Source organism: Schistocerca gregaria, chromosome X (genome assembly GCF_023897955.1).
Source record: "Schistocerca gregaria isolate iqSchGreg1 chromosome X, iqSchGreg1.2, whole genome shotgun sequence".
In the NCBI taxonomy this organism is placed as follows: domain Eukaryota; kingdom Metazoa; phylum Arthropoda; class Insecta; order Orthoptera; family Acrididae; genus Schistocerca; species Schistocerca gregaria.
Window position 1 is genome coordinate 86,626,318 of NC_064931.1, and position 25,582 is coordinate 86,651,899.

General features: G+C 44.0%; 1 protein-coding gene across 1 annotated transcript in view; it reads left to right on the forward strand.

The window, feature by feature from the left end:
• The first annotated feature begins 272 nt into the window (after positions 1 to 272).
• The window catches only part of LOC126298427 (uncharacterized), a 78,915-nt gene continuing 53,605 nt past the window's right edge, over positions 273 to 25,582 (forward strand). The window contains exons 1-3 of the mRNA XM_049989755.1: positions 273 to 368; positions 7,431 to 7,568; positions 11,606 to 11,830. Coding sequence (XP_049845712.1) covers positions 283 to 368; positions 7,431 to 7,568; positions 11,606 to 11,830 — 449 coding nt within the window. The 5' untranslated portion in view covers positions 273 to 282. The remainder of the gene's footprint in view (positions 369 to 7,430; positions 7,569 to 11,605; positions 11,831 to 25,582) is intronic.

A 25,582-nucleotide genomic window follows, 5' to 3' on the forward strand; every position in this document is an offset into this window, starting at 1 on the left:
GAAAACTTTGAGCAATCAATGTCGATCAAACAGCTAAATCGTGTCCTACTTACGCAAGTATAGTGAGTAATGTCAATGGTACGGGGCCTAGTAGCTGGGGATTACTGCAGCTGAGAGGATGATCCTTTTCTCACGGTCCGCGAATAACACGGCAGTGTTGGTCCAGGAGACTGAACAGGGAGTGCCGGGTGAAATGTATATGGGGGCGGGAGAAAGCGGCGGAGCCCCGTTAAGAGTGACATGGGTGTGCGGACGGCGGCAGTCTGCGCCGCTTGTCCAGAGATGCCGGCCACGGATCGCTTCTCGCGGCTGCAGCTGGCGCTGCTTCTCCTCATGGCCACTTCCTCGCGAGCTCAGCAGTTTGCCGGGTAAGTCAAACTTCATTCATTACGGCTACTTCACAGTTATCATAACGCTGCGGCTATTTGGAGGGACATGCAATGCGGATGTTCAAAACGTTATTTAGCGTGTATCTTAACTCAGTAAACAGAGGGTCTTCGTAGAACGTCATAAGCATGATCTTTGTAGTTGTGTAAGTCTTGTGACTTGAATACAGCATATTATCAGAAACTGTGTTTTTATCGGTCGTTTCCCTCATACTGCGGATTTCCACCAACAAGGGGAAAGCGATATGCGTTTCCATCTCTAACAGCGACGCAAATGATCAGTGCTGTTATAAATTTACGGCCGCTTTTAATGCAGTGTCCATTTTTGATACGAACTTGCAGTTTGTCTCGTCTGTTCATTGTGGAGTCTGGAGATCAATGGTACTACCCACAAATGTGGGATGCAAATATTGCCCCATGCTGGAAATGCACGAGCATAGCATTTCCTGTGGGAAATTAAGCTTCCTCTATTTGTTCAGCTATAGCATAATCCAGGAATTTCCAGTATTTTCATGCGGTAAATCTGAAATGGCAAGATCTATGAGATTGTCACCAATTATGATGCACAACACACTGATAGCCAAACAACTTGGAATATACCACGTGGATTGTGCTGTGGCAACTGATGGTTATTTTGTGTTCAAATGGATCTGAGCACTATGGGACTTAACTTCTGAGGTCATCAGTCGCCTAGAATTTAGAATTACTTAAACCTAACTAACCTAAGGACATCACACACATCCATGGCCGAGTCAGGATTCGAACATGCGAACGTAGTGGTCGCGCGGTTCCAGACTGTAGCGCCTAGAACCGCTCGACCACTCCGGCCGGCTTATTTTGTGTCTTATTCGTAAACAAAGCTTCACCAGAATTAAATAAGCACAGGAAGCACACTAAATAACTGCTTCATGCCTCTCCCTGAACACTTTCAATCGTTAGCTGCCACACGGTCGCAAAAAACGACAGGCAGTTGTGAACTGAACGGGGCGGTTTCGTGATGGAGAAGATACTCGGAGCACAAACGTTCTCATCAGAGAAACTGCCCATCACTAGACATAAAAATAATATTCATGAATTCTGTATTGTCTTGCTTCAAGTGACTATTTCTCTAAACGTCTCGAATACTGATCTTTCTCCCTGAGATACTATTTACTGAAGACCCTTCATAATTCCAACTCATAACTCTCAGCACAACTTACGTCAAAAAGAACCTTTTAAACATTTTCGTGAGAGTATAACAAGTCGTTTTGCAGTAAGAAAAATGGATATGTGATGGCTCACTGAGGTAATCAAAACGAAACGTTATGGTGGCGCATTCAATCTTACATGAGTTATCCGCTTTAGAAAACAGTGGAGCGAATATCAGATGTTCGAATGTAGTGTCATCAGCTAAATCAATCATGTGAATGAACATTATACGACATGTTCGCTATTCTTCTCATTTTGATACATTACATTGAATTCCGATTTTAAAAAAGATATAAATGTTTGTGAATATAGCAACAAGAAGTACAATTCTTGTGAGTGAAATGACCTTTATATCTTATATTAAGCACGTATGAACATACAAATTATTAGGCTTACTGGTGTGTATATGATCTCTGGATTTGAGAATTCACTGTGAAGTGAAGCGGCTACGTGCTGCGAAACTTCGCAGCATGATGCCAGGCAGCACCCAGTACACTCATGAGAAATTACCCTCCATCTAGTTTGTTTGCTCGACACAAACCTCCAACAGTACTTTCTGGAGCACCGTGACGAACAAGTTATTGATCGAGAAAAATCCGAAATTCGTTCGATGAGTGAAAAGTAAGGCGAACGTGCAGTTTAAGGAATCAGACATGAGAAGACTGCTTGTACATTCCCCGCCGCAGGTGACCGCAAATAGTCCCAAAACTGCCCGTATGTACTACCGTATCTTCTCCTCTACACGTTTCCTAACCTAACGGCTGCTGCATCACTTTGCCTCAAATTGTAGGCGATTATATCACGTAATGTACGCATAGGCACTTCAGATCATTGCACTAATCCATTCAACAACGCTAACTGCAATGGTAGCGAGTAGCACGTTTCCAGCGGTGGCTGTATGAGGTGCTCGTCCGAAGTCAATTCATTCTGTCGTTTCGAACGTCAGAGACCGCATTCACACTTCGAGGATTTCATGTGTCGCGTACAACGAAAGTCAGCGCAATCCCAAGCGTACCGATGGGCCAGCAGTAGTCGAATTGTCAACGCAGACATGCCCACATTTGTTACAGTCCTCTTGTGTCAATTTGCAGCGGTACACCTCTCCAGCCCACCACCTCGTATAACAAGTGGAACGCAGAGAGGGTGATTCCTTCGGACCATCTGACTCGATCCTGGTTACAGGCAGAAATGAAGCAGTCTGTCTGAATGACAATTAATCGAAGTTTGTCATGAGCATGTTGATGAAGTGGGAAGGTCATACTACAATTATAGCGTAGAGAGGAACCCAAATAGTGAAACTTATTCAGCATTTAAGAATTAGAAGCAGACAGGAAACGTTATCAAGATACCCGGTGTAGGGCTGACATGTGCTAGAAGGAAATACTAGCGATGAAGAGTGTCAGGTGTCAGTGAGGCCTGATGGCGTGTTATCTAGCTTGCAGAACGAAGTCTCTGGCTGTGCTATGCAGATAGTGGCCGGCGGTTGCCTTCCGATCGCATAGATAACATGGATCATTTACGTCTTCCGAACAGAAGATATCATGAAACTTCCTGGCAGATTAAAACTGTGTGCCAGACCGAGACTCGAACTCGGGACCTTGGCCTTTCGCGGGCAAGTGCTCTACCAAGCAGAAATAAAGCTGTGAGGACGCGGCGTGAGTCGTGCTTGGATGCCGGCACGGTAGCTCAGCGTGTTCGGTCAGTGGGTGAACTGCCCTCTGTAATAAAAAAAACTGAGTGAATGGATCAAAAACGAACTTCAATGGACGTCAGGTGACGTCCGCCACGAACAATTGAATCGAACAATAAAGAACAAAATGAGATTACAAAAAAAAAGTGGTAGAGCACTTGCCCGCGAAAGGCAAAGGTCCCGATTTCGAGTCTCGGTCTGGCACACAGTTTTAATCTGCCATGAAGTTTCATATCATCGCACACTCCGCTGCAGAGTGAAAATCTCATTCTGGAAGTAGATATCATATTCCAATCCCTCCCTACAAAAAGCTATGTTTGTCTTCAAGTGGGTTCTGAGGGAACTTTCTAGATCTGTTGGGTTTATACTAGATATCCTTCCCCCCATGGCGTCGTTCTTCAAACTAAGAAGCCTCCCAAACGGTCATCGCCTTCTTGGTGACCACCAGTACTTACTGTTAGATAGTCGTTGCATTTGAAATTAATCTGGCCCAAAATTACTCCTGTACAGAGGGAACGATATGCAATTTTCGTCCATTCTCATCTAGGGGACACGTAGAAAGTCGAGAGGCCAAGTATTTTTACTTTAAAGTGTAACTTAATTCCGTATCACTGCGAACAAGATTCTGGCAATCCAGTGGTCATCTTGCTGATATAGAGTCAGTTCGTTGTTTTGTACCGTTTACAGGTTACAGGGCATGTAGAGAAATTAATATCATAGTGTCGCAAATCCATTCCACTCCGTTCAAACTAAGCACATATTGATACTATACCCATTTTACGTCTCATTGCATGCTTACACTTATTTTTGTGACTCTTCTGTGATTGTACTTGACGTTACATTGACCTTTCCGTGCACTCAAAGGTGACCCTGCTAAACCTACATGTGAGCAATTGTGACATTTCTATCTAATTTACCTACATATTAAATGTAGGATACTCTTTTTCAAAGACTTTCTCCTCGCGTAACATGTCCTTAAGATGTCGTAGCCAAATGCTGTGCAATACTACCTTTTGGTTGACCCTTTATTGCGCTTGTGAATAGTGTCGTCAAACAAAATTTATTCTTAGTGAAATACTGAATTTGAAAGAATGAAATGAATCTAACTAACCCGTAATAAACTAATTGTGTACTCAGTGAAAGCTACGAAACTGAAACTCAATTCTGAGGTAGGTTACGGAAGTTACGTAACATGAAATGCAATGTGTGACTGAAATATTCGCAAAATAAAATACTACTCACATTACCTTCTCTGCTCTAAATTAATCTGGTTAGTGAGCGCAAAACCGGAAAATCCTAACTACGAAACGAACGCAAAATGAGATCCGCCCTGAAAGAGACGTGACTTAACCTCATGCTCAGCATGCCATTTTACGCCAGATGTACTGACGTTCTCGAAAGCAAACTGGAATCAGCAAATGCATCAGCTAAAGATACATAATCTACTCGCTACTAAATTATTCTTTGCTTATTATAAACGAACTGTGGCTGTGTGTGACGTAAAGCGAAATGCACACTGGACAAAACATTTAAAACTTTAGTAAGAATGATGGAAGAGGGTTTTCCTTTAAAGAAAACCGCTCTTGAAAAATTAAACTCTGATTATTGTCAGAAAAGAGGGCAACACCTTATTTATCCGCCGACACCATGCAAGCGACTTATAACTAAAAAAAAAAGGTATATCCTCTACGGGAATATACATAATGGATGTACGAGTATAGGTTGTAGGCACATGTAGACATGTGAGAGTTTGGGTATGGCCGTGATTCGAAATCGGATAGCCAAATGGTAAGGCGACCGATCGCTTTCGATAAACATTAAATCCGGGTTCCAGTTCCGGTCCAGCAAAAATTTTCACTGTCGTCATTCCATTATACAGCTGATGACTGTCCATATTTGCAACTGCGAAAACATTTCCTGAACTGATGCCGGGTGTTCTCCTAGAAGGTGTTATAAGCCCTCTGCTGTTCTTAATCTGTATAAACTATTAAAGAGACAAAGTGATATGAACTCTTAGATAGTTTGTAGATTATGGTGTCGCTTACCGTCCAGTAAAGTCTCCAGAAGGTACAAACGAATTGCAAAATGATTTAGGCAATATATCTGCATGAATCGAAAATCGGTACTTAATCTAAGCAATAGAACGTGTGAGGTGGTTCATAAGAGTACTGAAAGAAATCTGTTAAATTTTGGTTAAACAATAAATCACACGAATGTAATGGTTGGTGATTTAACCAAACATCTAGGGACAATTACAAACAACTTAAATGGTAACCATCATATAAAAACTGTTGTGGGGAAGACTGCGTTTTATTGGCAGATCACAAAGAAGATGCAACAAATCTACTAGAGAGAACGGATATAATATGATTTTTCATCCTCCTCATGAGCATTTTTGTTAGGCATGAGAGCCTTACCGTATAGGATTCACAGAGAACAGCGAAAAAGTTCAAAGATTGTCAGTTTATTTTTTGTTGTCTCGAAACAGGGCATACTGTGTCGCAGATATGATAAGCAAGCTGGTGTGGCAGTCATTAATACGAAGCAGTTTCTGGCGGCCGCGGTGGTCTAGTTTAGCGCAGATCCTACCAATACCGAAGGGTATTGCAGATCGACTCATGGCTGCCTTTGGTTACTATGTTAGTACTGGGATGTTATTTAAGATCAAGTATAATACATTAACGCTACAGTTCCGGAACGGTGGCCTCAACCTCACAAACGTGAGAAACAAAGCTCTGGCGCTTTACATGCGAGCGATGATACGAAATTGGCAACAAAGAAAGCATACCATAACGTCAGCTCTGATAGAAGTACTTGTTCCGCCTTCGTACGAACCCCCTATTGCGATAGGCAATATTTCGCCTTCTCTTGCACACATTGCCTCATTTCTTGTTGATTACAGTTATGTTCGTCTGAAAGTACCTTCGACGAGAATACCCACGACTCGGGAGATCTATAGATGCTTGATGGATCACCATGGCCGCAATATAATGGAATTCAAATACCCGTCGAGAACGTGTAACCACATTTGGTGTGCAGTGCATACTCCATTACTGTCAACAGCAGCGAGATCGATGTGGTATATTCTTATAAACCGTAAACTTGTGACCAGGGGTCGATTACACACAATTCATATGGTCGATTCTCCTCTTTGCACCAACTGTGGACTGTTAGCAACGGAAGAACATGGTTTAGTGTGCGGCGCAGCGAGGGACGTCTGGATGCTGACGCGTCGAATACTGGCCTTCCTTCGGCGCACTAACTACACAGAAATCACATGGGATGTACTTTTTCTAGCGGACAAGACCTTTTTTCCCAAACAAAAGACATATGCGGTCAATTGGATCGCTGCACATGCGACGAAATATTTGTATTCGTACGATATTAAGTCCGTGATGGATTATTGGATGTATTTACAAGAACAACACGAGCTTGTACGGAGTCATACGAAATACAGGACTTACTTTTCCAATTTTTTAGGAAGTGTTTTTCACAATCCTCCCGATAGCTGGGGGTTTTTTAATCAGAATAACAAAGTCGATTGGGAAACATAAAAAAAAGTGGTAGCGTCAAAAAAAAAAAAGCGGTTCAGGCGCTCAGTCCGGACCCGCGCGACTGCTACGGTCGCAGGTTCGAATCCTGCCTCGGGCGTGGATGTGTGTGATGTCCTTAGGTTAGTTAGGTTTAATTATTTCTAAGTTCTAGGGGACTGATGACCACAGATGTTAAGTCCCATAGTGCTCAGAGCCATTTTTAAAGCAATTTCTTATCGCTGCGAAATCTCTTCGCGAAGTTTCAATTAACAACTTTCTCCTCCGAGAGCGAAAATATTTTCAAGACCTTCACGTCGAGAAATGGCCGTTGTAACAGATTAAGAAAAATCAGAGGGCTCAAGACAAGATAAGGCGTTATTTTTTCTTATGTGCTAAGTGGAAGGGTTAAGAAATAGTCTGAAAGTGGTTCTATGATATTTCTGTCAAACAATAAAGTGCTGGAGTAGCAACAATTTAACTGAATAGAAAAAGTGTGGTTAGGGGCAGCGGTGTTACCGAGAAACATTAATCGATGGTAATTAGTTCAAAATAAATTTTATTTATTTTGCGAATAAAACTGGGTTTCCTCACATAATTCTGACTAGCAAGTAAAGATAGTGTGTGACGTTGCAGGCCGCTGCTGATGGAGGCCCTGGACTCGATCGTCCGCAACGACGACCTGCGCTGCGTCCCACGGCTGGTGTGTGAGTTCGCCGCAGGATCGCGCTCGGCGCAACAGCTGCCTTTCGTCAACGCTGACTTCCTGCTAGCGTGAGTTCTTTAATGAACTAGAATAATGGTGCTGCTGTCCTTCGCTACCGAGGTCGCCACATCCACAAGTATACATTCACTGTAAAAATTACCTTTCCTACACGACGGGTATATATGAAAGTTTTTAATCGCAGTACGTTCGTGCAGGGTTAGTTTGTCGATCATACTTTTGATAAACTCATGTAGTTGATAATGGTAGCATTTGTAAAGTAAGTTTTATGTTTTAGCTTGTTTAGCAAATCCAACTGGCGTATTTCCTCACTATTCGTCAGCTATGACTCGCTAATAAAGATTGTGTACTGTTTCCGTACTACTAATTTAGTTCCTCGGGTAATTTCTCTTATCTGTTTTACATATAGTGTTCTAGGGGAGTGTCTACACTATAGCTATTTAGTAATTAAATCCGTCAGTGAATTTATCATGTTATATAGATTACGGTGAAAGGCATTAAATCACTACTAGAAGTTCATGTACACGATTAAAGGAAACAAATAAAACAGTAAATAAAACGAATATTCCAAAGTTGAGGTTCCCTAAACCAGCTGAAAACCGAAATTTCAGAATAGTGTGTAACTCTCTGAACAATGGTCAAGTGTATTGTTTTAGTGTTTGGTATTTGCTGGGTCATTAATTTAGTTATGTTTGGATTTATCCATTCCGTTCATTTCAAATCACTTGAGGGACTAACAGTGCTAGATTTCATTGATGATTGATTAGTGCATATCGTTAAGTCTAACACCGCAAATCATTCTAACTGACTTGAGAAAGTACAGGAGTGCCCAGCAACATAAAAACCGTTTCAGAATACACAGTTATCCAATAATTCAAGGCGTGCTGAAAAATAATGCCTCCAATCTTTTTATGTGAACACTCTTCAAGCTTTTTAAATAAAACTAACGCTATAAACATTTTACATTTATTCTTCATGTCTGTATATTCGTTTCTCAATATTCTTCATGTCTGTATATTTATTTCCCAATGCAGTTGCCCTAGCGACGTACAGATTTCTCCTGACGAGAGACCAGTTTGTTGAGAAAATGGTTCTAATGGCTCTGAGCATTATGGGACTTAACATCTGAGGTTATGAGTCCCTTAGAACTTAGAACTACTTAAATCCAACTAACCTAAGGACTTCACATACATTCATACCCGAGGCAGGATTCTAACCTGCGACCGTAGCGGTCGCGCGGTTCCGGACCGAAGCGCCTAGAACCGCTCGGCCACACTGGCCGGCCCAGTTTGTTGATACAAGAATGTTTTACTATGTTGGCCGAGCCACAACGTCACCTCTGCTTGCACCGCTTCATCAGTACGAAAGTTAAATCTTCGAAAGTGTTCTTCATGTTTTGGACAGAGATGGAAATCGAATGGGGTAAAATTGGGACTGTGTGGAGGATGGTGGATGACAGGTGTTGGATTGTCGCAGATGTGACAGTGCTCGTGTGTGGTCTGGCATCGTCGTGCTGTAGGAGAGAGTGATCTACTAGTGGACGAACCCTTCGAATAGGTCGCTGTTTTATTTTTCAGCACCGACGTAGTTACGTAATACACCGCCATGTTACAAACTAGAGCTCGGAGCCCTGTAGCGCCAGTGGGGAATAAACATGCGTCAGCGAAGCTGGAAACTCGATCAAGTTCTTTGGTTCGGTGGTTTCGAGATTAAAGGGGCTAAACTACAAGGTTATCTGTCCCTTTGTCCTTAGTAACACAGGTCTCGGATTAAAACCATACTGCAAAAGAATCTGGGGAAGGAACAAAATATGTAAGACTATGTGTGGAACCATAGCAGGTAAAGGACTATAGAGTTCTTGCGAGTGTCTCGCATGGATGACCTCCACACGTTTATTGACGCCTATATAACACGCGATTTATTTGACGTATTAACGGTGTGCCATCCGGTATTCCATATCCAGAAATTGTGCCCTAATACCAATATGAGGTCAGTTTGCGGAGTATCCATCTTCAGAGTTGGTTTACATGTACCTTGTTTCGCAGCCTGTCATCAAGTTCATTTCTGACATGGGCTGGGGTCCAGGTGTAGTTCACCGAACGTAGACGTTGTTCGAGAGCATAACAGACTCCTGGATAGCCTTTACCAAAGGATGGCGAGGATAGCAACGGTCGATACGTTGTAGGCTGCTTAACGACTCACTACAGATAGGAAACACTCACCGGTGCAGGAGCGGATTTGCTCAAGAGCGCGAGAGTGCTGTTCGGTATGTCCACTGTGAGCATAAGCGAAGCCAGCGTGGCCATTTACCATCGAGGCATCAGTGTTCACCATTCCTCAGCCCTGTAACGCGTCAACAATAGAGATCTGATGGCGGAGGGCCTCAGGATGAACTTAGTCTTTTGGCCTTTGTGATAGGTCCAGAAGAAACTGTGGCCAAGGTATGACCCTGGAGGCGTATGAAAGTGAAACCGGAGGAAAGGTGATAGAAAGAAAACTCGAGTTCAGAAAGAAGGGGCCGAACGCGGACAGCTGTCGTAATCCGTGATCTGGGTTGCCGTTGCGGGAGATAGATTACCCTGTTTGGGAAGAGGAGGTGGCAATTCGGAGCGGTCAAGCCACCGATATCCACGTTCTGTGATGAGAAGCGGATGTCCAACACGTTCTCACCTATTCGTGGTTTGATCGCCGTTCAGTCACTTTCCGTATTTGCTGGTGACACCAGAACAACAGCCGACCGTATCGGATCTGCTGTTTCCTGGGTGCCGGGCCATAACAGACTGCAGTTCTGCAGTTCATAAAATGCGCTTGTGTCAATGGATTTCACTATTTGCAGCCCATACGATCGCTAGAATGACTCCCAATTCGGTTCTGCTCCGTCTATATGATTTCCTTTCCGTGACACCGGCCCGCAACATCACCAGGTTTCATCCAGTGTAACGATGGGCAGTGGTCGTAATGATTTGGCACATCAGTGGTCAGTGCACGTTTTGTGTATCGGAACATATTTATTGCCAACATGACAGATTTAAGTTAGAAAGTGTGTACTGCATAAGTAAATGTGAAACAAGACACACCGATAAAACTGCCATTTTTGCTCTTCGTATGATTTTTGTTTAGCTCATCTCGAAGTACGGATGTAGAAATGGCTACTTAAGTATGCTTTTGATCTGATTCTGTCACCTTAACTGGCATTTAAACTCTCTATGTGTTGTTGCCCCTTCCGATAACATAGATTCTTTGCACTAAACACATTATATGATGGGACGCTTTCGCTTCACTACTGTAATTTAATCGATGTCTCGTAAGAGGTGCCAGCCGGAGTGGCCGAGCAGTTCTAGGCGCTTCAGCCTGGAACCGCGCGACCGCTACGATCACAGGTTCGAATCCTGCCTCTGGCATGGATGTGTGTGATGCCCTTAGGTTAGTTAGGTTTAAGTAGTTCTAAGTTCTACGGGACTGATGACCTCAGATGTTAAGTCCCATAATGCTCAGAGCCATTTGAACCATTTTTTTCGCAAGAGGCAACTACTTCCTCCTTCCTCTCCATATCCGAGACCGTATCCATCACCTCTGATAGCTTACGAGTAGACACTACTTCCGGTTCCTTCACAGTACGTTTATTAGTTCAGCGACGCTGTTATAAATTTCCCACTAGTTCTTGCGACGTGCTCTTAGGGTTGCTAGATTCGTCAGACTCTGCTTTGGACTTCATTCTTCGACTTGTGATTTCTTCTTCCTCGTTTAATGTTTGTTCCTTGTAACATTTGAATAACGAACGTCTTTTTCTATTTCATCTCATGCCATTTTACTAAGCTCAACGAGTAGTCCACGTACATCATGACAGCCACAGGTGTGACGCATCCTGTTACAATTAGTTATTTTTTCGGGCACAGACGCCTCATGACCCACCACACTTCCTATCGATGACATAAGGAGTAAATACGCAGGATCGACATTGGAATCGCTGCGCGGTGCCCGTAGTAAGAATACGAACCAAGCGTACGTTGCAAGACATACGCTACAACGAGAACAGTGGAGTGATAGTTTCCTGGGGGCTTTTGGTAGAAGAGTTTGTTTTGTGCAGGATCCTGCGCGTGGACGGCGCGGAGGCGCTGGAGAGTTCGCCGCTGCTGGTGCTGGGTCGCGCCGCGCTCGCCGGCGTGGCGGCTCGCGGCGACCCGCGGCCCTGCTTCGCCGCCTACCCCGCCTGCCCCAGGGATAGCGACCGCCTCGTCTACTACCTCAACAACCACAACGGCGGCTTCTTCCGCTTCTTCCGACAGCCGTACGGGTACGGCTCTGCATACAGGTTGGCACAATCCTCCTCGTTAACCTCAACCCCATTCTGAGATCGTCACTAGTTTCTACACTGCTGGTAGCTAAAATTGAAACACTAAAAAAAGGCAGTTGATGGCTACATTTGACTTGTTAAGCGTGTCAAGTACTTCTGAACGAATACACTATTAAATCTGTGGGAGATATAGGAGCAAACAGGGCTTGAAATTAAGTATGCAGACCTGCTGCCTCCAACAGCAGCAAAAGTATACTGGGCATTGGGTCCAAGTGTGCTCGAATCACAGATACATCTACATCTACAAGTACATCTACATGGCTACTCCACAGATCACATCTATGTCTCTGGCAGAGGGTTCATCGAACAACCTTCACAATGAATAAAATGTTCTCGGGTTTCCAACCACGTCAACTGCTTAAAACTACACGATCTTTCGACCAAGCACTCCTTGGCCATTGACAAGTGGTATGACTGCCAGTGGGCTGTTGATGCGCCCTTATATATGCTAGCTGCCGGCTGTGACGTCACTGGTGCTCGTGACATTGCCATATATGGGCATGTTTTGAGTCGGCGTTCGATGTGACCTCTTCAACCTCGCCATCGCTGGATCCCACGCAGCGCTGACCTGCAAGCCACCGTCTCTATTCAGGGTGTTTGCGGTAATTTTTATTTCAATAGCTTCCTTTATTAAACTGTCCCAGAAGCCGTTAGTGCGAGCCACTACAGAGGTATCGTCAAATTTTATGTGGTGACCGATTTCTAACGCATGCTCAGCTAACGCAGATTTCTCTGGATAGCGTAGGCGATAATACCTCTCATGTACTTTCCTGCGTTGTTCCACAGTACGCACTGTTTGTCCGATGTACTTCTGGCCACACTCACAAGGTATTTCGTAGACTCCAGGTGTTCTGAGACCTACTGCGTCTCTAATTGGTCTCAGTAATTGACGGATTTTGGTTGGAGGCCTGAAGATTGATTTGATCTTGTGTCTTTTCAACAGGCGGCTTATGTTGCCCGACACAGAGCCACAGAATGGCAGCGAAGCAAGTTTTTTTTTTACTGCCCTTCGTCGGTTGTCTTATTCTGATATTTCCCAGAAATCACTTCTTTCACTTGATGGACGTTGTAGCAGTTATTCTTGAAAACCTTGCGTAGGTGGCTCAGTTCATGGGGCAGGTTATCGTCGTCTGATGTTACTCTTTCACGATGCACCAATGTTTGTAATACTGTGCGCTTCTGTGCTGGATGATGATGGCTAGGGGCGTGCAGGTACAGGTCTGTGTGGCTGGAATTTCTGTAGACACTGTGGTCAAGGCACCCATTTCGTTTACTGTGAACAAGGACGTCCAGGAAGAGCAATGCATTTTCCTTTTCGACCTCCATGGGGCAGCGCATAACTGCTACAACGCCCATCAAGTGAAAGACGTGATTTCTGGGAAATATTAGAATAAGACCACCGACGAAGAGCAGGAAAAAAATTCTTGGTTTGCTGCCATTCTGTGGCTCTGTGCCCATTCAAAACATGCCCATATATGGCAATGTCATGGACACCACTGACGTCACAGCCGGCAGTAGCGTATATAACGGCGCACCAACAGCCCACTGGCAGTCATACCAGTTTACAATGGCCAAGGAGAGCTTGGCCGAAAGCTCGTGTAGTTTTAAGCAATTGACGCGGTTGCAAACCCGAGAACATTTTATTCAATGTTATCGCCACGAGACTCTGCATTCATACATCACCTTCACAATAATTCTCTGTTATTCCACGCTCGAACAGTGTGCGGAAGAAACGAACACCTATATCTTTCCGTGCGAGCTCTGATTTCTCTTTCTTTATTACGATGATCGTTTCTCCCTATTTATGTCGGCGTCAAAAAAATGTATCCCATTCTGAGGACAAATTTCGTGATTTAAATTTCGTTACAATACCCCGCTGCAGCGAGAAACCCCTTAATTTTAATGGTGTTGATCCCAAACCCTGTATCATATCAGTGACACTCTCTCCCCTATTTCTCGATAATACAAAACGTGCTGTTCTTCTTTGAACATTCTCGATGTACACGACTTATTCTATCTGGTAAGGATTTACGCTGTGCAGCAGTACTCCACAGAAGACGGACAAGCGAAGAGCTGGCAGATTCTTTAGTTGATCTGTTGTATCTTCTAAGTATTCTGCCAATGAAACAAAGTCTTTAGTTCACCTTCCCATTTTCTATGCGTTCTCGCCAGTTTAAGTAGTTCGTAATTGTAATTCTTAGGCATTTATTTCTAGATTTCCAGAAGGCTTTTGACACTGTGTCACACAATCGGCGTGTAGTGAAATTGCGTGATTGTGAAATATCGTCTCAGTTATGCTACTAGATTCCTGATTTCCTCTGAGAGATGTCATAGTTACTAGTATTTGACAGAACGCCATTGGGTAAAACAGAAGTGAATTTTGGCGGAGGTTCAAGTCCTCTACATCTACATGACCACCCTGCAATTCACATTTAAGTGCTTGGCAGAGGGTTCATCGAACCACAATCATACTATCTCTCTACCATTTCCCTCCCGAAGAGCGCGCGGGAAAAACGAACACCTAAACCTTTCTCTTCGAGCTCTGATTTCTCTTATTTTATTTTAATGATCATTCCTACCTATGTAGGTTGGGCTCAACAAAATAATTTCGCATTCGGAAGAGAGAGTTGGTGACTGAAATTTCGTAAATAGATCTCGCCGCGACGAAAAACGTCTTTGCTTTAATGACATCCATCCCAATTCGCGTATCATATCTGCCACACTCTCTCCCCTATTACGTGATAATACAAAACGAGCTGCCCTTTTTTGCACCCTTTCGATGTCTTCCGTCAATCCGACCTGGTAAGGGCCCCACACCGCGCAGCAATATTCTAACAGAGGACGAACGAGTGTAGTGTAAGCTGCCTCCTTAGTGGACTTAGTGCATCTTCTAAGCGTCCTGCCAATGAAACGCAATCATTGGCTCGCCTTCCCCACAATATTATCTATGTCGTCTTTCCAACTGAAATTGTTCGTAATTTTAACACTTAGGTACTTAGTTGAATTGACAGCCTTGAGGACTGTACTATTTGTCGAGTAATCGAATTCCAACGGATTTCTTTTGGAACTCATGTGGATCACCTCACACTTTTCGTTATTTAGCATCAACTGCCACCTGCCACACCATACAGCAATCTTTTCTAAATCGCTTTGCAAGTGATACTGGTCTTCGGATGACCTTACTAGACGGTAAATTACAGCATCATCTGCGAACAACCTAAGAGAACTGCTCAGATTGTCACCCAGGTCATTTATATAGATCAGGAACAGCAGAGGTCCCAGGACGCTTCCCTGGGGACCACCTGACATCGCTTCAGTTTTACTCGATGATTTGCCGTCTATTATTACGAACTGCGACCTTTCTGACGGGAAATCACGAATCCAGTCGCAGAACTGAGACGATACCCCATATGCCCGCAGCTTAATTAGAAGTCGCTTCTGAGGAACGGTGTCAAAAGCTTTCCGGAAATCTAGAAATACGGAATCAACTTGAGATACACTGTCGATAGCGGCCATTACTTCGTGCGAATAATTAGCTAGCTGCGTTGCACAAGAGCGATGTTTTCTGAAACCATGCTGATTACGTATAAATAGATCGTTCCCTTCGAGGTGATTCTTAATGTTTGAATACAGTATATGTTCCAAAACTCTACTGCAAACCGACGTCAATGATATAAGTCTGTAGTTCGATAGATTATTCCTACTACCCTTCTTAAACACTGGTGCGACCTGCGCAATTTTCCAATCTGTAGGTACAGATCTATCGGTGAGCGAGCGGTTGTATATGAGTGCTAAGTAGGGAGCTATTGTATCAGTGTAATCTGAAAGGAACCTAATCGGTATGCAATCTGGACCTGAAGACTTGCCCTTATCAAGCGATTTGAGTTGCTTCGCAACCCCTAAGGTATCTACTTCTAAGAAACTCATGCTAGCAGCTGTTCGTGTTTCAAATTCTGGAATATTCCATTCGTCTTCCCTGATGAAGGAATTTCGGAAAACTGCGTTCAATAACTCCGCTTTTGTGGCACAGTCGTCGGAAACAGTACCATTGGCACTGCGCAGCGAAGGTATTGACTGCGTCTTGCCGCTTGTGTACTTTACATACGGCCAGAATATCTTTGGGTTTTCTACCAAATTTCGAGACAATGTTTCGTTGTGGAACCTATTAAAGGCATCGCGCATTGAAGTCCGTGCCAAATTTCGTGCGTCTGTAAATTTTAGCCAATCTTCGGGATTTCGCGTTCTTCTGAACTTCGCATGTTTTTTCCGTAGCCTCTGCAACAGCGTTCGGACCTGTTTTGTGTACCACGGGGGATCAGTTCCATCTCTTACCAATTTATGAGGTATGAATCTCTCAATTGCTGTTGCTACTATATCTTTGAATTTGAGCCACATCTCGTCCACATTTGCAAAGTCAGTTCGGAAGGAATGGAGATTGTCTCTTAGGAAGGCTTCTAGTGACACTTTATCCGCTTTTTTAAATAAAATTATTTTGCGTTTGTTTCTGGTGGATTTGGAAGAAACGGTATTGAGCCTAGCTACAACGACCTTGTGATCACTAATACCTGTATCAGTCATGATGCTCTCTATCAGCTCTGGATTGTTTGTGGCTAAGAGGTCAAGTATGTTTTCGCAACCATTTACAATTCGCGTGGGTTCGTGGACTAACTGCTCGAAATAATTTTCGGAGAAAGCATTTAGGACAATCTCGGAAGATTTTTTCTGCCTACCACCGGTTATGAACAAGTATTTTTGCCAACATATCGAGGGAAGGTTGACGTCCCCACCAACTATAACCCTATGAGTGGGGTATTTATTTGTTACGAGACTCAAATTTTCTCTGAACTGTTCAGCAACTATATCATCAGAGTCTGGGGGTCGGTAGAAGGAGCCAATTATTAACTTAGTTCGGCTGTTAAGTACAACCTCCACCCATACCAATTCGCACGGAGTATCTACTTCGACTTCACTACAAGATAAACCACTACTGACAGACACAAACACTCCACCACCAATTCTGCCTAATCTATCTATCCTGAACACCGTCTAAGACTTCGTAAAAATTTCTGCAGAACTTATTTCAGGCTTTAGCCAGCTTTCTGTACCTATAACGATTTCAGCTTCTGTGCTTTCTATTAGCGCTTGAAGCTCAGGGACTTTCCCAGCACAACTACAAGAATTTACAACTACAAATCCGACTGTTCCTTGTTCCAAGCACGTTCTGTATTTGCCAAGCACCCTTTGAGATTACAGCCCACCCCGTACTTTCCCGAGACCTTCTAACATAAAAAACAGCCCAGTCCACGCCACACAGCCTCCGCTACCCGTGTAGCCGCCAGCTGAATATAGTGGACTCCTGACCTATTCAGCGGAACCCGAAACCCCACCACCCTATGGCGCAAGTCAAGGAATCTGCAGCCAACACGATCGCAAAACCGTCTGAGCCTCTGATTCAGACCCTCCACCCGGGTCTGCACCAAAGGTCCGCAGTCTGTTCTGTCGACGATGCTGCAGATGGTGAGCTCTGCCTTCATCTCGTAAGCAAGACCGGCAGCCTTTACCAAATCAGATATCCGCTGGAATCCAGAGAGAATTTCCTCAGATCCAAAGCGACACACGTCATTAGTGTCGACATGTGTCAGCACCTGCAGCTGGTTGCACCCTGTGCTCTTCATGGCATCCGGAAGGACCCTTTCCACATCAGGAATGACTCCACCCGGAATGCACAAGGAGTGCACACTGGATTTCTTCCCCTCCTTAGCCGCCATATCCCTAAGGGGCCCCATTCCGCGCCTAACATTGGAGCTCCCAACTACCAATAAGCCCACCCTCTGTGATTGCCCGGACCTTGAAGGCTGAGAATCATCTTCTGAAACAGGGCAGGCAGCTGCATCTGGCTCTTCCCTCGGGCATGGGTGTGTGTGTTTGTCCTTAGGATAATTTAGGTTAAGTAGTGTGTAGGCTTAGGGACTGTTGACCTAAGCAGTTAAGTCCCATAAGATTTCACCCACATTTGAACTTTTCTTAATTTCTGACGTTCCAGAAGGTAGTGCCATAGACCCTCTGTTTTTCCTTATCTGTATAAACGATTTACAAGACAATCTGAGCATCCATCTTAGGTTGTTTACAGGTGATGCTGCCTTTTATCGTCTAGTAAAGCCACAGAATATCAAAACCAGTTGCAAAACGATTTAAGTAAGCTTTTCTTTATGGTGCAAAAATAATGGTGCAAATAGTGAAAAGAGTAAGGTCATCCACATGCTTGCTGGAAGGAATTCGATAAACTTCGGTCACACGATAAATCAGTGTTTCACAAGAATGATGTTTTCTAAATCCATATTGACTATGTGTTCTCTTCGAGGTAATTCATAATGTTCGAACACAGTGTTTGTTCCAGTATCCTGCTGCATGTCGCCGTTTATGATATGGGCCTGTAATTTGGTGGATTACTCTTATTGCCTTTCTTGAATATTGGTGTAACCTGTGCAACTTTCCTGTGTTTGGATACGGATGTTTCGTCGAGCGAAAGGTTGTGTCTGGTTGTTAAGTATGCAGCTATTACATCAGCGTACTCTGAAAGGAACGTAAATGGTATACAATCTGGTCCGGAAGACTTGTTTTGATTAAGTGATTTACGTTGCTTCACTACTCCGAAGATATCCGTTCGTAAGTTACCCATGTTTATAGCCGTTCTTGATTCGAATTCTGCAATATTTATATCGTATTCTGTGGACTTCGGAAGGCTGTGTTCAGTATTTCTGCTTTAGCAGATCTGTAATCGATAGTATTTACATTGCTATCGCGCAGAGTGGGCGTTGACTGTGTCTTGGCGCTAGCATACTTTACATTCGACAAGAATCGCTATAAATTTTCTGCCAGGTTTCGAGACAAAATTTCGTTCTGGAAACTGTCATGAGCACCTCGCACTTAAGTCAGCGATAAATTTCGAGGATCTGTAGAAGCTCAGCAATCTTGGGGATTTTACGTTGGTTTAAATTTGGCATGTTTCTTTCGTTGTTTCTCCGATAGTGTTCTGACGTGTTTCGTGTATCATGGAGGATCAGCTCCGTCGTTTGTTAATTTATTTGGTATAAAGCTCTCAGTTGTTGTCAATATCATTTTTTTTAATTCAAGCCAGATTTGGTCCACGCTTACATTGTTAATCTGGAAGAATCGCTTTTCTCCTCTGGAACCTGTAGCATCGTCTAGGATCTCTGATGCCACTGTGCCCTCGGATTCGGGTATCCCTGTCGGTCGACACTTGCCTGACGGTGATTGGCGAACAGTGGCGGGGTCGCGAATCCCCGGGCAGAAGGCGACAGTTGTTGCTGGCCGCAATGCTGTACCCTTACGCCTCCGTAGCAGGTTTGAGGTGCTGCCCACTGCTGAAAGTACTTCTGAGCCAGCAAAGGCCGCCGGTCTTCCTGAGAGGTCCGGACAAGCGCAGAGGGTGGGATTTCTTGTCATTGGGAGCTCCAATTCTAGGCAGGTGATGGAGCCCCTTAGGGATATGGCAGCTAAGGACGGGAAGAAAGCCAATGTGCACTCCGTGTGCATACCGGGGGGAGTTATCCATGATGTGGAAAGGTTCCTTCCGGATGCCATGAAGGGTACAGGGTGCAGCCAACTGCAGGTGGTGGCTCATCTCGGCACTAATGATGTGTGTCGCTATGGATCGGAAGAGATTGTCACTGGTTTCTTGCGGCTATCTGAGTTGATGAAGACTGCCAGTTTTGCTAGCGAGATGAAGGCAGCATCGTCGACAGGACCGACTGAGGATCCATGGTACAGAGCCGAGTAGAGTGTCTGAATCAGAGGCTCAGACGGTTATGTGACAGCGTAGGCTGCAGATTCCTTGGCTTGCGCCATAGGGTGGTGGGGTTTCGGGTTCCGCTAAATAGGTCAGGTGTTCACGAAACACAGGAGGCGGCTACACGGGTAGCAGGGGCTGTGTGGCGTGGACTGGGTGGTTTTTTAGGTTAGACAGTACTGGGAAAGATCAAAAAGGGCTCCAGTCTCAAACGGTACAGGGCAAAGAAACGACGAGACTCGACCAAGCAACAGTCAGTATTGTAGTTGTAAATTGCCGTAGCCGTGTTGGAAAAGTACCAGAGCTTCAAGCGCTGATAGAATGCACTGAAGCTGAAATCGTTATAGGAACAGAAAGTTGGCTAAATCCGGAAATAAATTCTGCCGAAATTTTTACAGAGGTGCAAACCGTGTTCAGAAAGGATAGATTAAATAAAGTAGGGGGTGGTGTGTTTGTGTCTGTTGGTAGTAGTTTATCTTGTAGTGAAGTTTCCGGCCGTGGTGGCCGTGCGGTTCTGGCGCTGCAGTCCGGAACCGCGGGACTGCTACGGTCGCAGGTTCGAATCCTGCCTCGGGCATGAATGTTTGTTATGTCCTTAGGTTAATTAGGTTTAAGTAGTTCTAAGTTCTAGGGGACTTATGACCTAAGATGTTGAGTCGCATAGTGCTCAGAGCCATTTTGTAGTGAAGTTGAAATAGATAGTTCCTGCGAATTACTATGAGTAGAGGTTACACTCAACAGCCGTAACAAAATAATAATTCGCTCCTTCTACTGACCCCCGACTCAGATGATATAATAGGTGAACGCTTCAAAGAAAACTTGAATCTCATTACAAATAAGTAAGCCACTCATACAGTTATAATTGGTGGAGACTTCAATCTACCCTCGATTTGTTGGCGAAAATACATGTTCAAAGCCCGTGGTAGACAGAAAACATCTTCCGAAATTGTACTATATCCTTTCTCTGAGAATTACTTTGAACAATTAGTTCATGAGCCCACACGAATTCCAAATGGTTGCGAAAACACACTTGACCTCTTACCCGCTAATAATCCTGATCTAATAGAGAGCGTCATGACGGATACAGGGATTAGTGAACACAAGGTCATTGTAGCGAGGCTCAAAACTATATCAACCAAAACCACTAATATGAGGTAAGGGTGTATCTGTTTGAAACAACAGATTAGAATTCGCTTGGTGCCTTCCTAAGAGAGAATCTCCATTTCTTCCAAGCTAATTATGTAAGTGTAGACCAGATATGGCTCAAATTCAAAGATACAGCATCGACAGCAATACATAGATTGATACCGCATAAGTTAATAAGAGACGGGACTGATCCACCATGGTACCCAAAACAAGTCAGAACACTGTTGCAGAAGCAACGAAAAAAGCATGCCAAATTCAGAAGAACGCGAAATCCCCAAGACTGGCTGAGTTTTACGGAAGCTCGAAATTTAGTGCGAACATCAATGCGAGATGCTTTTAATAGTTTCCACAGTGAAATATTGTCCCAAAGTATGGTAGAAAACCCAGAGAGTTTCCGGTCGTATGTAAAGTACACCAGTGGCAAAAAACAGTCAATACCGTCACTAGCGATGGAAGTGTTACCGAAGATAGTGCCACTAAAGCGGAGCTATTAAATACAGTTTTCCGAAATTCTTTCACGAAAGAAGACGAAGTAAATATTCCAAAATTCGAAACCAGAACAGCAGTAAGCATGAGTGACATAAAAGCAGATATCTTAGGTGCTGCGAAACAACTCAAATTACTAAATAAATGGAAGTCTTCAGGTCCAGATGGTATACTATACCAATCAGGTTCCTTTCATAGTATGCAGACTCAATAGCGCCTTTCTTAGCAATCATATACAACCGCTCACTTGACGAAAGGTCCGTTCCTAAAGACTGGAAAGTAGTACAGATCACACAAATGTTCAAGAAAGGAAATAGAAGTAACACATTGAATTACAGCCCAATATCACTGACCTCAATATGCAGTAGGATTTTGGAGCATATACTCCACTCGAACATTATGAATCACCTCGAAGAAAATGACGTATTGATACATAACCAACACGGATTCAGAAAATATAGTTCTCGTGCTACAAAACTAACTCTTTATTCCCATGAAGTAATGAGTGCTGTCGACAAGGGATCTCAGATTCCTAGATTTCCAGAAGGCTTTTGACACCGTTCCTCGCAAGCCACTATTAATAAAATTGCGTGCATATGGAGTATCGTCTCAGTCGTGTGACTGGATTCGTGATTTCCTCTCAGAGAGGTCACAGTTCGTAGTGATAGACGGTAAATAAAAATCATCGAGTAGAACACAAGTAATATCTGGCGTTCCGCGAGGTAGTGTCATAAGCCCTCCGCTGTTCCTGATTTATATAAATGATCTAGGTGATAATATGAGCAGCCCCCTTAGATTGTTTGCAGATGACGCTGTGATTTACCGTCTAGTTAAATTCTCAGACGATCAACTCCAATTACAAAATGATCTAGAGGAAATTTCTGTATGGTGCGAAATGTGGCAATTAGCACTAAAAAAAGAAAAGTGTGAGGTCATCATCATGGGTACTAAAAGAAATCCGATAAATTTTGGGTATACGATAAATAAATGGAGAAATGATTATCATAATGAAATAAGAGAAATCGGAGCTCGAACGGAACGATTTAGGTGTTCCTTTTTCCCATGCGCCATTCGAGAGTGGAATGGTAGAGAAGTAGTATGAAAATGGTTCGATGAACCCTCTGCCAGATACTTAAGTGTGAATTGCAGAGTAACCATGTGGATGTTGATGTGGATGGGTGGGAGTTGAGATTATCTCTTAGGAAGACGTCAAGCGAATTTTTATATGCTTTTTTGAGTAGTCTCACTACGACAGCCCTATGTTCACTAATCTCTGTACCCGTTTTGATGCTCGTTATTAGCTCAGGATTATTTGTTGCTAAGAGGCCAAGCTTGTTTTTACAAACCCTTACCATTTGAGTGGATCCATGAACTAATTGCTTGAAATAATTGTGAAGGAATGCGTTTAGCACAATTTCGGACGATATTTTATGTGTACCTCCGTATTTAAACATATATTTTCGCCAATATATTGAGCGTAAACTGAAGTGACCACCAGTTATAGTTGTGTGAGTCCGGTAGGTGTTTGAAATTAGTCTCAAGTTTTCTTTTAATCTCTCAGCAATTATATCAACTGAGTGGTGAGATCGGTAAAAGAATCCAATTATTAATTTATTGCCACGCGGGGTAGTCGCGCGGTTAGGGCGCCTTGCCGTGGTTCGCGCAGCTCTCCTTGTAGGTGGGTCGCGTCCTCCCTCGGGCACTGGTGTGTGTGTTGTCCTTAGCGTAAGTTCGTTTAAATTAGATTAAGTGGTGTGTAAGCTTAGGGTTCGATTACCTCAACAGTTTGGTCCCACAAGACCTTACCACAAATTTCCGAATTATTATTTTATTCCGGTTGCCAAGAATGACCTCTTCCCATACTAGTTCACAGGAATGATCTACTACAATTTCGTTAAAAGATAAACTACTTCTAACAGCAACACAAACGCCACCGCCAACTGTGTTTAACCTATCCTTTCTAAACACCATTAGATCCTTCGAAAACATTTCGGTTGAACTTCCTGTCGGCTTTAGCCAGCTTTCAGTATCTATAGAGATTTAAGCAACAGTGCTTTCTATTACCACTTGGAGCTCTGGTACTTTAGCAACACAGCTACGACAATTTACAACTGCTATACGTATGGTTCTTAGAGCTACGTTCTTCCTGTGTCCTCTTTGGGACTAAAGCCTTTTTGTGTTTCTGCGAGAACCTCTAACCTAAAAAATTACCCAGTCCACGCCACACAGCCCTTGCTAATCGTGTAGCCGCCTCCTGCGTGGAATGGACTCCTGACCTATTTACGGCACTCGAAACCCCACAACGCTATGGCGCTTGTCGAGGAATCTGCAGCCCACAGGAGTACGGCATATCATGCTTCCTCAGCTCTACTCCGAAGTTTATCAGTTGTGGTTGGCGAGACAGAGACTGCCACCCTCTCGTCAAATAATGAGCAGATGTTTTCAATCAGTGAGAGATGTAGCTGCTACTTTGCAGCACCATCTATATCCAAGGAAGGTCATAAAAACCACGACAAACATTCGGGCTTGCATTATCTTGGTGAAAGACTACTCACAGAGACCTCGAAGTTACGGTACAGCTGCCGGCCTCAATACGTCAGAAATGTAACACCTGATGTTCAGATTGCCTGCTGTGCGAATCACAGGTCACCATGCCGTATACCCAGTTGCATATCACACCGTCACACACGACTTCTCATCCCGTATGACTATAACGAAAGCAAGACGATATGGTACTAGAGCTGTGCCTTGTGCCGTCGTTGGGCGCTCTACTGGCGGAGCGGCTCTCTCTGTGGTCAAGTCGTGGATATCTCCCATTGTCGTCAGTGTGGTGACAGTCTTTGGTGCACCTTGTGTATGTTTGTCTTTACTGCAAACGAAGTCATATGCTGATTCCAGTTACCTGACGTGGCTGTACGATCCTGCACGGTTGAGTGCACAAGATGACTGTCCTCTCGAGCACTAGTCACATGGGGCGCATGAAATCCTATATGTCGTTGAGCATGGCATTCCTGAACGCATCTGTTCCATATTCGTATGAGAGAGGTAGGATCCCCACCAACGCGACAAGCAATATCCCTGTGGAATACAAACATGCCGTGTCGAGTAACGAAACGTGCTGGTAGAGTTTCTCCTTCTTACACAAAAAACCGTCTTCTCACACAAAAAAGACCGAGCTTCTCGACTACGCCCTGAAGTCCCAAGGAATATCAGACGAGCTCTGGGTCATTCTCCGCCACTCTACGTCATATAGATGCTGTATGGAAGGGTATGTGGTCAGCCATATTGCCGTTTCACCAAGCCTTCAAGCCGCTGCTTCTTATACAAGTAACTGCTCAGCTGGCATCACGAGACAGAGTGCACCCTGTACCAGTCCTCCCACCAAGGAAAAATCGTTGGCAATATCAGGAAACGAACCGCGGTCCTCCACATAGTAACAGTCTATGCTGACCATTCAGCTCCTCTTTTCATGTTTTTTTCCTCACGCTGTTTCCTTTAGAGTGCTTTTTCTCTCTTTCCTTCTCTCAATTTCCGTTATTAATCTTAATTCAGAGAATTAAATTTCTCCATGTGGAACACGGAAAAAAATAAAATTAATAAAAGCCGTTCCATCTTCGCGATTTTGATATTCGCTCTGGAGCAATAAAAGCCGACCATTGACACTCCAAGAGTGTCGTCAGGCCTCATTGAATTTCAGCTTGTATTTTTCGTCAATGCAAACCAAGAGAGGTGATTAAATATTTGTGAAACCGTTCAACATATTTTTTGGCGCACCTTTGTCGTATGATACAATGTTGCTGTTGCAGATAGGATTGGTACTCTAATACTTCCGGAGTAGTGGTAATCAACTGGTAAGTTCAAATGGTTCCAATGGCTCTGAGCACTGAGGTCATCAGTCCCCTAGAACTTAGAACTACTTAAACCTAACTAACCTAAGGACATCACACACATCCATGTCCGAGGCAGGATTTGAACCTGCAACCGTAGCGGTCGCGCAGTTCCAGACTGAAGCGCCTAGAACAGCTCGGCCATCACGGCCGGCGACTGGTAAGTGAAATGAGCCACGTGCCAAGCATACGACCGGGGTTTTGTCCCTGGGAATATGAGGCAATCAGGTTCTAAAATAATGTTAAAGTCGATTGTAGCAGGGCTCATTCTGGCAATTAAAGCGAATTTCTTCCTTATCCACTACCAGACTGCCTTATTATCTGCACAAATTAATCTGTGTGGGTCTGTAACATACACTTTCTGCAGGGAGGATTTAGCGT